The sequence below is a fragment of the Cynocephalus volans genome, chromosome 11, assembly GCF_027409185.1.
Source record: "Cynocephalus volans isolate mCynVol1 chromosome 11, mCynVol1.pri, whole genome shotgun sequence".
NCBI classification, from domain to species: domain Eukaryota; kingdom Metazoa; phylum Chordata; class Mammalia; order Dermoptera; family Cynocephalidae; genus Cynocephalus; species Cynocephalus volans.
This window is the reverse complement of record NC_084470.1, coordinates 98121932-98134955: the sequence shown is the minus strand read 5'-3', so window position 1 is coordinate 98134955 and position 13024 is coordinate 98121932. Positions and strand designations below refer to the sequence as shown.

General features: G+C 57.9%; 1 protein-coding gene across 1 annotated transcript in view; it reads left to right on the top strand.

The window, feature by feature from the left end:
* EEFSEC (eukaryotic elongation factor, selenocysteine-tRNA specific) overlaps positions 1–12421 on the top strand; it is a 243194-nt gene extending 230773 nt beyond the window's left edge. The window contains exon 7 of the mRNA XM_063114567.1: positions 11906–12421. Within this exon, the coding sequence (XP_062970637.1) occupies positions 11906–12087 (182 nt within the window). The 3' untranslated portion in view covers positions 12088–12421. The remainder of the gene's footprint in view (positions 1–11905) is intronic.
* The last annotated feature ends 603 nt before the right edge of the window (positions 12422–13024 follow it).

Below are 13024 nucleotides of genomic sequence, written 5' to 3'. Positions count from 1 at the left end.
ATCACAGAGAAAGAGACAGGTTCAGGGGCACCTCCACGGGCCCCACAGAGCCAGGCACCTGGCCATGGTATCGGCCAGGCTGGGCAGGGCCCTGATGCCAGCCCCTGCGTTCCTGTCGCTACAGAGGCTGCCACCCTTGGGCAGCCTCTGTAGCGACAGGACACAGGTCAGGGAGGGGTGAACTGTTGGAACCTGGGTTTTCAAATCAGGAGCATGGATGGGAAACACCAATGCTGCGCCACCCCTGCCCTTCCCACCAGCCAGACAGCCAGCGCCAGTGGCCTGCCCCCAGCTTCCCCTTGCTCTGAAAATGGGCCGATGCATTAATCAGGACGCCACACACGGGCTCTCGAGGGTGACTGCTCCCCAGGATGCCATACACAGGCTCTGGAGGGTGACTGCTCCTCAGGCTTTCAGTCGCTTTTGTTATTCTGGGTGGGTTTTTCCCCAAGTCATAAAAATGACATTTTCAATATGTGGAATTTTCTTTAAGAAAAGCAATATGAAGACTTTTATTGTCAATAAGCTCTACCTTTTAAACCAGTTATCTCAGTTTCTGCTCTAGGTATTTTAATAGAAGATTAACTTCTGTTAAAGAGTGTACACATTTAGGGAGTAAGTGTTTGCAGCATTAAAATTTGGCTCCCTCAGCGGTGGGGGCGGTGCTCTGTGGGGGGCCACTGGAAAACATGCCTCCACTGGCCTTGAGAGGCTGTCCTAGGAGGGGGACTGCCTCAGAAGGGGTCACATCCTTTCATTGGAAGGAGCGGGTCGGGGGTGGGCCCTGGCCCCCCAGGGGAGCAGAGGACCGCTCTAGGGGGCACATGGCTGTGTCCTCGGAAGGGCTTCCTGGCTTGGCTTGGGCAACCTTGATTGGAACAGGTGCCTTGGACAGCACTGGGCTTTGGACACAAGGAAGGAAAGGAGGACAGGCCCACTGACTGAACGCCCCTGTGTGCCAGGAGTTCCGAATGCATTACTGATCCCCACAACACTCTGCAGGGAAGCATCCTCTCTGTTTTACAGGCAGGGTGGGGCCAGCCTTCGACGTCTCTGCAACTAAACCCCACCAAGCCCAGTCCCTACTTTTTGAAGACACTCTTCCTTCCATCCTCACAGTGTCAGGAGGTCAGGCGCTTTTTATGCTTACGTGACGGTTCAACAAGTGGGAGGTTTCAGCATTTGCACCTGCCATGCACCAGAAGGTGGGGGGCTAGTATGGGTGCCCAGTCAGCGCATGGTGAGTAGGTCCGCTCCCAGTCCCTCAGCAGGGACTTCAGCAGGGCAGCTCCAGCTGTGGTCACTCCCTGCCTGACCCACTGCTCCAGTGAGGCCACGCTGCCCACATTCAAACCAGCCCAGGGAAAGTGCCACCTTTTCCACCAAGTTCCTCCTGACCTCAGCCTCTCTACCCCTCCCTTCTCTGCACCCCCAGGTGTCACTGTCTGTCCATCTGTCTGTGCCTGCCCCCCTCTCTCCCCAGCACTTTTCTCTGCTGTCAGTGGTGATTTGTATCCAAGTCTCCCTCAAGATGCCTGTAGTAGAAGGGGAACAAAAGAGAAACTAGTTCTGTAATTAGTTGGTCAGACCTGGGTTCAAATCCTGGTGCTGGTGCTGACACTGATCAGGTGAGAGACCCTGAGCTGGTCCCTTTCCCTCCTCGTAAAGTGGGAATCCTGCCAGGGCCAACCTCGTGGGGGTGATGGCTGTTCAACAGGTGGTGTCTATCCGGTCCTGCAAGGCAGCGCCCGGGCTGGGGGGCAGCAGGGAGCGGGACCCATCATGGTGCACTGATACAAGCAGACAGACGGCAGGTGGCAGTGCCCTTTCCTACAGCTCCAGCCACCTGGGGGAGAACTTGGGCTTCTCCAGGACGTTGTGAGGACATGTGAACACTTCTCTGCCACTGTCTATGTGACCTTGGGCAAGTCAAGTCGTACCCCTGGGCCTCAGTTTCCTGGTGTATGAATGGAGCTCACCCCTGGGATTGGTCACGAAGCACTTCGGACAGCATGTGGCACAAGTGCAGGACGTGTCACCTGTGATCACTACTGGCGCTCTTCCTGTGAGCATTGGGAACTGGCTCGTACCCATCTTTGGGGCAATTTGGGCCAGGCCTGCCTCACTCAAGGCCGTCTTTCCTCCTTCAGACCACTCTCCACCGTTTGGGCTGCTTTCAGCATCAGGCTACACAGTGACAAGGCCCAGCAGCCCCAGAGCCCTGGATGCCCTGTGGTCTGCCCATTGGAACCCAGAACACAGATGCACCAGAGGCCCCATCCTTGGAAGTGCCTGGGGACAAGGCCTATCCGGCCTAGCCCCTGCTGCCCTGGCCTGGGAGACACTGGGTGGGAGGACACATCAGCCTGGTCAGGGTGTCCCCAGTTCCCACACCTTTGCCTCTTGCCATCTCCCTCCTCCCTCAGAGGAGCGTGTCGGCCCCTGCCCGGCCCCCCTCACCCATGGCACCACCAGCCTTGCTGCTGTGTTCCCCACAAGAAGCAGCAGAGCCAGACCTGCAGCCAGACTCCTAAGCATGCGGCAGGTGGTTGTCTTCATCGAGCCTTGGCCTAATGCAAATCACTGCTCCCTGGTTTACCAGCTGCGAGACCCAGCACAGTTGCCTCACCTGCCTGTAGACGTCTGATAGGATGTCCTGAGGCTAGAATGACGTGATGTCTGTGTAGCCCCTGGCTGGGTGGGGAGATGTGTTGAAGAGAGCACTAGACAAGCTGTCGCCATGATGGTGGTAGTGGTCACAGCAGAGGTGATGTCTGGCCAGGCCTGTCCCAGCCACCCACCTGCTTATTAGCCCACCTTGCCGGGCTCCTCCCTCCCCAGGGCCACAGCGGTGACCCAACCAGTCCCAGGTCCTTCAGCCAGTTGGCCTTCCCCACCCAGAGTCATGGTCAACCCTCAGTCCCATCACGGCACAGCTGGAAGGAGTCCCCAGAAGCACTACTGCTTGAGCCCACCTTCTGGAAACTCCACTGGTTCCAGGCAGCTCAGCTCTGTCCCACAGGCAGACCCCACTGCCCAGCTTACCCCGACCCATTGAGCACTTGGCTTGCTCTCTCTAGATGGAGGACTTGGGAACCCCCAGCTGCCTGGCCCATACTGATGGACCAGGCCTGCCTGCCGATTCCTCCTCCCGCAGTGGCTGGGGAGTGGGTTTCCAGGTCTGGGTGGACTCGACTCGCTGCCTGTTGAGACGGATGTTGACGGGAGAGTCAGCGTCCCCACCTCCTCCACTGGCCCAGCCGCAGTCAGCAGCCCTGCCTGCTCCCCAAGCCTCTGGGGACTGGCAGGACCCTGGCAAGGCTGCCCACTGCGGGAGGGAGATTAGGGGCCCGGCAGCGGGCGGGGAGCTCTGAGCCCTCGGCGGGGGGAGTTGCGAGAGCCAGCGCTCAGGGCCGGTCTGCTGGCAGACAGGACAGATGCAGGCAGGCCAAGGCCACAGCTGTGCCCCTTCCTGGAGGTGCCAGGCTGCTGCTGTAGACCCTGACGTTGTCTCTGGCGACACAGGTTTGGACACAGGACAATGTGGAAGACTTCAGCCACTGCAAGGAGGGAGGCTCAAAGGTGTGAGAGAAGGCTTAACCCAGATGCTGAGAAGATTTTTGCTAAGAGAGTCGAAGGGGCAATAAACTGGCAAGATAGACAAGGGTCATGGCCCCAGGCTGAGGGAGCCCCAGTGCAGAGCTGAGAGGAGGGGGCCCCACCGAGCAGGGCTGGGAGGCAGGGGGGGAGGCAGGGGGGTTCCCGAGCAGGCCTGGTTCCCCCCCCCCCCCCCCCGAGCAGGACTGGGAGTGGGTGTGAAGAAGTGCAAAGTCGGGGCAGAGGCTGCAGCTTGCAGCTCCTGAGGAGCTCCTTGGAATTTGGACCACTGCCCTAGTGGTTGTGTGGCTGAAGATCTCTTCTGTGAGTGGCTGAGCTGGGAGGATGATGAGGCCTTTGTTCCAGAAGGATCTCTGGAAACAACACCAAGGGTGGGTGAGAGGAGGAGGCTGGCGAGAGAGTGGCCTGCTGGCTGGTATGCAGAAAGCCAGGGCTGTGGCCCTCGTGCCAGTAGGAGGAGCTCCACCAGGAGCGATCACCCTCTGGACAGTTCCTAGAGGTGCCATGAATGGTAACCCCGGGAGCAGGGCTGGTGGCAGTTAGCAGGTCCTGGCTGCCCCGGGCCTCCCAGCCATGTAGTGGGCTGCCTGCGCTGTGACCCCCTTCCAGGGGAGGGGCTGAGGCTCAGCAGCAGCTGACCTTTGATGGCATTGGGTGGTTCAGAACCCCAGCCAGCCCTGCACCACAGTGGCTGCTCCTCCAGGAGGCAGCCAGGCCAGGCTCCTCTGAGCAGGGCTGAGAACTCATGACAACAAACTTTCCTCACCGGGCTGCCCCTTCCTCTCATAATTGAGCCTCTGTCTGATTCTTGAGACCAAGTCATTTCCTGCCTATTTCAAAATGGTTTTGTTTTTTTCCTCAAAAGAAATCCTTCCTTCACATCATGCATGGGTTTTCCCTCCCAACGCACCGCCAATCTCCAAAGCTTTGACTACATTCTAATTTTGATTTACATGGTGTGGGAAAGATTTTTGCAAAGGGTCCTTTTTTGTTTTTGAAGAATCCATCATTGCTGCTAAGAAGCTTAATGTAAATTAAAGGAGGAATTAGGCAACATTAAGACATTGGAATGGGGGTGCGGGTGCCCAGCGCCTCCGCTTCCACCCAATCAAAGGGGCCCCGCGCCCGTCGAGTGTGCCATGCACGCCCGGGAAGAGCGCTGCTCCAATAAAGGGCTGCTCCATCGCCGCCTTCCCCTAATTCCTTTTGTTGCTGGGATGGCGGAGTACAGGTCTGATAAAAACTTAATCACCTTATCTTTTTAAAGCAAATTGCATCTTTGTTTACACAACGGGATCCATAGCAGGGAAGGGAAGGAGGGAAAACCAGGGAGCCGGTCTGCCTCCAACCAGTGAGGATGGAGGATGTGGCACCCAGGTATACACACAGAAGAACCTGGCCTGACGGAGAGGCAGCTGGAGGATTCCAAAGTCACTGTCACTCCTCACTGCGGAGTTCAGAGTGGGCTCAGCAGGAAGGGACGACACCTCACTCCAACCCTCGGAGTCCCGGATGCGGCCGGAACCTTTCTCTGCCATGCACGCTCACACCGGCCCCTGTGCCCACCCGGCTCTCCCTAGCCCCACCAGGCCTGTCCTCCTGGGCCTCTGTGTCCCTACTAGGTCTCTGCCTGTCCTCCAGGATTCAGAGGGATCTGCATACAAACCCCAGCTCCGCACAACTACTATGGGCCTAGACATATCATTTTGCTCCTGGATGGATGCACCCCAGCTATTCACCTGCAAGATGGGGGTGTCAGCAAAGCCTCCGTGCACACCAAGCCCTGTGCTAGGGCCACTTCCACCCTTGCCAGTTCTCCCTCCCGGCCATCCTGCCTCCAGCCTCACCCTCACCCTCAGCCACAGGCCGCCATGCTCCTCAGCCACACCTGAGCTCCTGTGCTGCCCCCACATCTCACAATGACTGCTACCTGGGTAGGACAGCTCCACATGCTAGGGCAGGGCAGGATTTGATAGTGGAGCCCACCAGGTGACAGTGCATAACCCTGAGAGGCAGGTCTCAGCCCTAGATGCCCAGCAGCCACCTGGCTGAGGGAGGTTGCCTCCAATAGGCAGTCCCTCCTGCCCCTAGGCCCCAGCATCCAGTCCAAACTGAGCTGGCAGATTTCAGGGCCATCCAGCCCATCTGCCAAGCATGTTTCTCTGAGCTCCACAGCCTGTCAGTCATCACTGACCCCCTAAAGAGCCCCCTGTCCCTTGCTCCAGCTCCAAAGCTGCTTGTTACCGCAAGGGGAAATGCTGGAGAGGCTAGAATGGCCCCTGCCCTGTGGGGCCACTGAGAGGGCCAGTGACCCCGAGCTGCTTGCAAGGGTTCAGTTCCCACTGAGAGGTGCAGGCAGCCCACCAGTATGGAGCCCCTCTTCCAGTCTGGCCCCCAACATGAAAGCGACACCAGCAATTGGAAGCAATTTGCCGGCCTTTGATGGCGATGCTGGGGCGGCCCCCGCGGCCAAGGCTTGGGAAACTGTCGCATTTCCTGCACTGTTCCCTGATTGCCCCAGCCAAGACCAGAGCAGCCTTCAGCCCATTGTGCCTTTGTGTGGAGCTGGCGCTCAGTGAGAAAGGGCCAGCCCGGCCCTGGGAGAGTGTTCCCAAGGGAAGCCACGAGTAGCAGCCTCACCCCAGGGTCAGAGCTGCCCATCCCCCTGCATCCTGGGGTCGGGGCTCCTCACAGAGTGGAGCAGGGCCATGTTCCAAGACTCCCGAGGTCTGGGAGGAAGAGAAGGCCCCATGGAATAGTGCATATACGTGTGTCTCACCTGCTCCTCGGGTCCCTGTCAGGCAGGCAGCCAGGCTCTGAGCACCTGGGGAGAACAAGGCCAGGCTAGTGGGCCTGGCCTGGCTTCTCCCTTGGACCACTCAAGTGCAGACAGGCGATTTCTGGTCCTGGCAGCAGGGGCTTTGTGGGTCATTTGTACTTTCCTCTGCTGTGCTGTGCAACCAGGTGTGGGCGCGCATGACGACGAGTCCACACACACTCCCTTTGTTTCCATCCAGCAAACCTCCCTGAGCCCCCTGTGCCAGGCCTGTGCCCCACACTGCAGAAGCAGTCCCCGCTCGCAGGCCACCGGGGCAGGCCACTGGGCACGTGACGCAATGACAGCAAAAGTGGTGCTGAGAGGGACCCGCTCAGCCTGGGCAGGGGAGGGGTCGCCTGCCCCAGGAGGCAGTGGCTGAGTCAGAGTTTGCCAGCCAGAGGGCACTGCAGGCTGGGAGTCCCTGCTGGGTTGCTCCTGGCTGAGCTGTGGTATGGGGTGGGGGCAAAGAGTGGGCAGGGCCGAGGCCAAGAGGCAGGCAGGTGCTGGATGGCACAGGGCCTGGAATGCCATGGAGGAGAATAGCCTCCGTCCTGCTGATAGAACCAGGCCTTCAATGTCCGACGTAGGCCTTAGAGCCATCCCTATGACAGTGGGGCAGGAGGAGGAGGCAGTGAGGATGGCCGAGGAGGGCCGGTTCCTGAGCCTGTGCCTCCAGCTACTGTTCTTGATGCAGGCAGCAGCAGTCAGAAACCATGAGCTTCCGGCAGCAATGAAGCAGCGTGTCGCCTGTGCCTGCATTCTCTCAGCCCCGTCCCTCCTGGGCAGAGCTGGAGGGCAGCAGAGACGATACCAGTGGGCAGGAAGCCCTGAGAGCCTAACCAGGCTGTGGAGACAAACCCAGCCCTCCCTACTCTGGCCACCACACTCCCACCCCCTGCCCCCAGGCCCTTTGCCCTCTCCACTCCATCCCCTGGGTGCTGTGATTCAGCAGCCTCCAGCAGGTTGCTCTGGCACTGTACCTTCTCTGAACTTGGGAAAGTAGAACCCACTCCTGACCCCTGACAACCTCATGGATAGCCCTCCAGTCCTTTTTCTCTGCATCCTGGAGCTGCAGCAGAGCTCTTCCAAAAGTTTTGAGTGCTGCATTTTTTGAATCAGCATTGTAGCATAAGTCTTTCTTTGTGCAACTTTAAACTCTTCTCCAGTATCATTTTTAATCCCATTTCCTACAGCAAATGGGTGCTAGATCAGTCTTGACTGTCTTCCCTGGCCTCAGAGACCCTTTGTAACTATGACAGACACGCAGCTCACTTGGTGGTTAAGCAACGGACTTTGGAATCAGATACTTTGGAACCAGTAACTCCCACTCTGCCATTGGATGGCTGTGTGGCTTTGGGCAAGCTCCTTGCTCTTCTGTGCCCTCATTTCTTCAACACTGTGTTGTGAGGTTATGCAGGTACTGTCCTATCTGCCTTGAGTCCCAGGGCCTACAGGAGTGGACACAGGGCAGATGGACAGTGGGCATTTAGCTCGGCAGCCACCTCTCCCGCCCACTCTGACCCTGAGTTAGTGGCCAGCTCCCACAGAGCCTGGCACACAGGGCGTGGTGAGCTGCAGTCACCCAACGCCCAGCTCGCGCACCCACCTGCCTGCTGCCACACACCTCCTCCTCCCTCAAGCATCGCGCTCCTTCTCACCCACCCAGGATGTGGTGCTCAAGTTCCCTTTGCCTGCAGATCGTTGCCAGCGATCTCCATGGCTGGTCCCTGTCATCTGGCCCTGGGCCCAGCATTCTTCCTCTGAGAAGCCTGCTGTTGGGAGCAGCTGCCTCCCCCACCTGGCGATGCAGCAGTGCCGTTCCTTGAGTGCCTTATGCTGTGTGGGCTGTCTTGCTGACTTGTTGACTGTCTGCCCATGCTAGACCAGTAACTTCTGGGAGCCAGGCCTGTCCGTGTGTTCACACCATTTGTCTTCTTGTCCTGGAGTGTTCCCTGAATGTTTTCAAGTGAAACACCCAGGAACAGAGCAGAAGTTCATGGCATGACCTGTGTCCCGCGGAGCCTGGCTGGGTGGGCTGCAGCTCCAACCACCGACACCCTGAGTTCTCTTCACTTCCCTCTGTTTGACTTTTGGCTAAGAAAAAAAAAAAAAAAGGCCATCGAGGAAACGAAGTAGCTGCTGGTGACATTTGCAACAAATACAAACAGCCTGGCAGCCCAGGGGATGTGTCTCCCATCGGTCAGGCTTTCTGGCATTGTTTCCAGAACACCCCGTAATGGAGCAGAGGTAAACGAGCCTGACTGTCTCAGAAGAGCAATTAAATGGCCACATCTTCACCAGTACCAGATAGATTTTCCGGCTCTGCCTGCCCTGGGCATCATGAGGTATGCATTGTGTGTAACGAGAGCCATCGCGGGTGAGATGGACTGCCGATTGGGCCACACCCGTCTCCCTAGCCCGGCACAGACGCCAGGAAGCCCCACTTCTCTTCAGCCATCAGACCTCCTGGCACCAGAGGGAGACGGGCCACCCATGCCATTTGTCAGGGTCTGGTGCCAGCCACCTTCTCTGTTTGCAGAAGGAAGACTGAGGCTCTGATTCAGAGATTCAGATACCTGCAGACCTGGCACTTGTTTGAGGGGGCTGGCCAGGGCCCTCACCTCACCCCATACCCTGTGCCCCATCCCAAGAGGAGGGCAGATGAACAGTGTGGAGCCCATGGATCAGACACCACTCGGCCTCCATGTAAGGTGTGCTGGCCACAGGAGGGCCCCTTCCCCTGGGTACAAGTCCCTCATGCCCACCATGTCACATATTCTCTCTGGCAGGTGCACATTAAAATCAGCTGCATGTCTCTGGTCTTCCCAGGGGATCCAGGCTTTAGAAGGCCAGCGGTCTCACTTCCTCCTGCCAGGGGGAGAACAGGCCCTTTGTGCAGTGGGGTAGGCTGTCCCTGGCTGACTCTGCATGTGTCCCCTTCCTCCAGCCTCCTTGTCACCTTTTTAATGTGCAGAGGTGCAAGGCCACTGTGAGGTGCTCTCAGCCTGTGCTCAGAACCACTGTCAGGAGTCCACTTCAAGGTGGAGCCCGCCCAAGGAGCTGGACGGGGCAGTTGCCGGCACTGCCACAGGGCGAGGGCCTCGAGGTCAAAGCCTGGCTGTTCCCGACTCCCTGTGGGACCCTGGGCAAGTCACTTCCTCTTGGGGTCTCCATTTTTTCATCTGTAAAATGAAGGGTGGCCGACATCTTCTACAAACTAAGCCAGAAATACCCCATGCAGTCCTGCCACCCAGCACTGCCTGTCTGGTTTAGACAACAGGCAAAGGCCTTCCAACCGGCGTGAAGCTGGCGCCTTCACTTCATGGCTGGCTGGTCTCAGGGAGAAAGCTCGCCCCTGAGAAGACTTGGGAAGGGAGCCAGTCCTACAGGTGCCAGCAGGTGCTGTGGCGGACGCACCCTGGGGAGGGCAGCAAGGGCCTCTGCTGCGCCTCCATCCAGTTTCCATCAGCTCTGGGCCTGCTGTGAACTGCTGCTGGGGTCAGTGGCTGTGTGGCCCCTTTGTGCACGGGAGGAGCAGTGCCCTCTGCAGGACCCCCGCTTGACAAGCAGGGCATGGGCTGGCCGTCCCCCTCCTTGTCTCTCTCTTGGATGTGTAGGAGCTACCACCCCTGGGCTCCCTGCCCTGTGCCATTCTAACGGTGCCCCCTCAGCCCACCTTTGCCACGCCCTGCTGTCTTGCTCCCACCCGGACTCCTCAGCAGTGGCCTGGGGCTCGCAGAGGGTGAATGGCTTGTCCCAGTGTGCTCTGTCAGGGATAGAACTGGTCTGGGACCTAGGGCCACCTACTCTCACAGCCTCAAGCCCCGGCTCCTGTGCTCAGGGCAGCCAGCCAAGTGGTCTCGCCCTGGTCAGTGGTCCACACAGAGGCCGCACCGGGCTGCCACCAGGCAGGTTCTTCATGAAGATAAACCCTGAGCAACGAAAGACAAATACTGCATGATCTCACTTATATGTGGAATCTGAAAGAATCGAACTCATAGAAACAGAGCAGAATGGGGGTTACGAGTGGAGGTGGGGCTGAGGCGGAGAACGGGGAGGTGTGGTTAGAGGGTACCAAGTTTCAGTTACACAGGAGGAATGAGTTCGGGAGATCTGTTGTGCGGCATGGTGACACTAATTAATAATAATATACAGTCATGCGCCACTTAATGACGGGGTACGTTCTGAGAAATGAGTCAGGCAATTTTGTCGTAGTGTGACCATCACAGAGTGCACTTACATAAACCTAGATGGTGTAGCCACTACACACCTAGGCTACATGGTGTAGCATCATAATCTCATCACTGTTGTATATGTGGTCTGTTGTTGACCAAAGCGGCATCATCGTGCAGTACATGACTGTGATATACTTGAAAATTGCTGAGTGGATTTAATCATTTCACAATGTATGCATACATTAAGACATCACGTTGTACACCATAAATATAGACAATTCATCATTTGTCAATTAAATAAAAAAGACAAGCCCCAGAGAAAGAGCTGTTGCAACCTCGTGTTTAGGGGTGAGTGGGACTTCCACTGACAAGGAGGGAAGGGTGTTCCAGGCAGAGGGAACAGCATATGAGAAGCTGGTAAGTGTGGTGAGGAGCCCAGCAACAGTCTGAGTCAGCAAGGCTGCAGGGAGAGCACAGAGGCGGTGGTGGTGAGGATGGATGAGCTGGGGTAGGCGAGAGTCAGGGTGTCAGCAGGAAATAAGTTCCCACTGGAGGGTCTGTACCCAGGCGTGGGCTGGTTAAAGAAGCCCATAAGTGGTGGTGGGAAAGCAGTGGGGAGGGACACTCCCACCCCGGTCTGGGAGGGGGCGCATCTGCCAGAGCCAAAGAAGAGGGACCCTCCCAACAGGAGCTCTAGCCAAAGGGAGCTGAGGATAAACACCCTGACTGCTCTCTCCTCCCACCCTCTGATCTGCTGGGGCTCCCATTGGCTGAACCCAAACAGAAGCCAGAGGACACTAGAGCTGACACTGCCATCTGAAGAGGTCAGCCACCCAGGCACACAGAAGGGCGAAGACTGGATCTCCAGGGGCCGTTAAAGAACAGCTAGTCCAGGGAGCCTCAAATGCCATGTGTTGGGATGTGGGAGTCAGCATGAGAACGCAGGGAAGCAATGGAACCATTTAGAGCAGGGCAAAGTTCTTCCAGCGGGGACTGAGCGCAGGAGGTGGCTGCTCCAGGCTGGATACACCAGTAGTGTGGACTAGCACAGCCCGAGAGGGACCAGAATGGTCCCCAGGACTTGGGGGCTGGTTGGCTGAGGGAGAGGGGGAGGCAGGAGAAGGGTGAGTTTAGGGTGGCACTGGCATCCTGGCTCGAGTGAGGAGGGGGTGGGGGTCAGGGGATTTGGAGCTGAACTAATGTTTGTGCTCTTCCAGGGTGGCAAGTTGGCAGGCAGGGAGCCCATGGCACTTGGAGTGTGGCAGAGTGACAGTATCTTTTCTCTGCCTTGCAGGTGGCCTCAGCCCTGAGTCCAAGAAGATCTTGACACCTGCCCTCAGGAAGCGGGGCCGGGCCGGCCGGGGGGAGGCAGCCAAGCAGGAGGAGGGTGCAGAGTCCGCCCCACCCGTGGCACTCAGCCTGTCTTTCAAGCGTTATGTCTTTGATACCCAGAAGCGCATGGTCCAGTCTCCCTGAGTCCCCTGGTAACCAGGCCCAAGCCCAGCTGCAGTGCTAAATACCCAACCAGACATGCTTCGACCTCTCCCAGTCTTTTCCGTGATCTTGCAGGTAGAAGGCCCCCCACCCCCACCCCCACCCCGGGCTTGGTGCTCAGCTCCAAGAGAAGCCTGAGGATAGGGGACAGATGATGGGGCCTGAAGGGTCTCTAGCTCCTCACCTGCACCTTCCCACCTGGGACAGCAGCCGGGCCCAGCTAGGAAAGGGCCTCAGCCAGAGCTGGTGGCCATCTGCAGGCCACTCTCAGCCCCTGGCCCAAGTGGGTAGGCACTCAGCAGCCGCAAATAAATGTCCCATGGCCCCAGCCTACTCTGCTGGTCTCTCTGTGGTTTCACTGGGGGAGCCCCTCCCCTCACCAGGTTTGTTCCAAGAGGAATATCAGCGGAATCACTGCCAAGGGTAGTGGTTGGAGAAGGAGCCAAACTCAGCCCAGTGGGCAGCGGGAGTCTGCAGGCTGGAGGGGTTGCTCCTTCATCCCAACACCAGGAGTGCATAGGCCCCTGCCGTTGAGTGGGGACCACATGCGCCCCGAAGGGTGGAGGTGACAGTGTGCAGGCAGACACCCTGCTGGGCCCGGGAGCAGGGCTGTGCTCATCCGCAGTCCCTGCACCCACAGACCACCACCCCACCTCCCCAAGCCCTGGACACTCAGGAAGGGTGAAATGGTGGAACTAGCTGATGAAGGGAAATCCAAGCTTTTGGAGACATTTGTGGGAAGAACAGGTGTTCAAACGTTCCTTTATTTGGCCTCCAGACGGATGCAGAGGCCTCCCTTTTATCCCAGTAATCGGTGCATTATGCTTTAATTTGCAAAAATGGCATTAAAAATATTAACAGGGGCAGGGTGAGATCAAATGACTTGGGGCTGCTAAGCCCCAGAGCTGAAGGCGGAGAG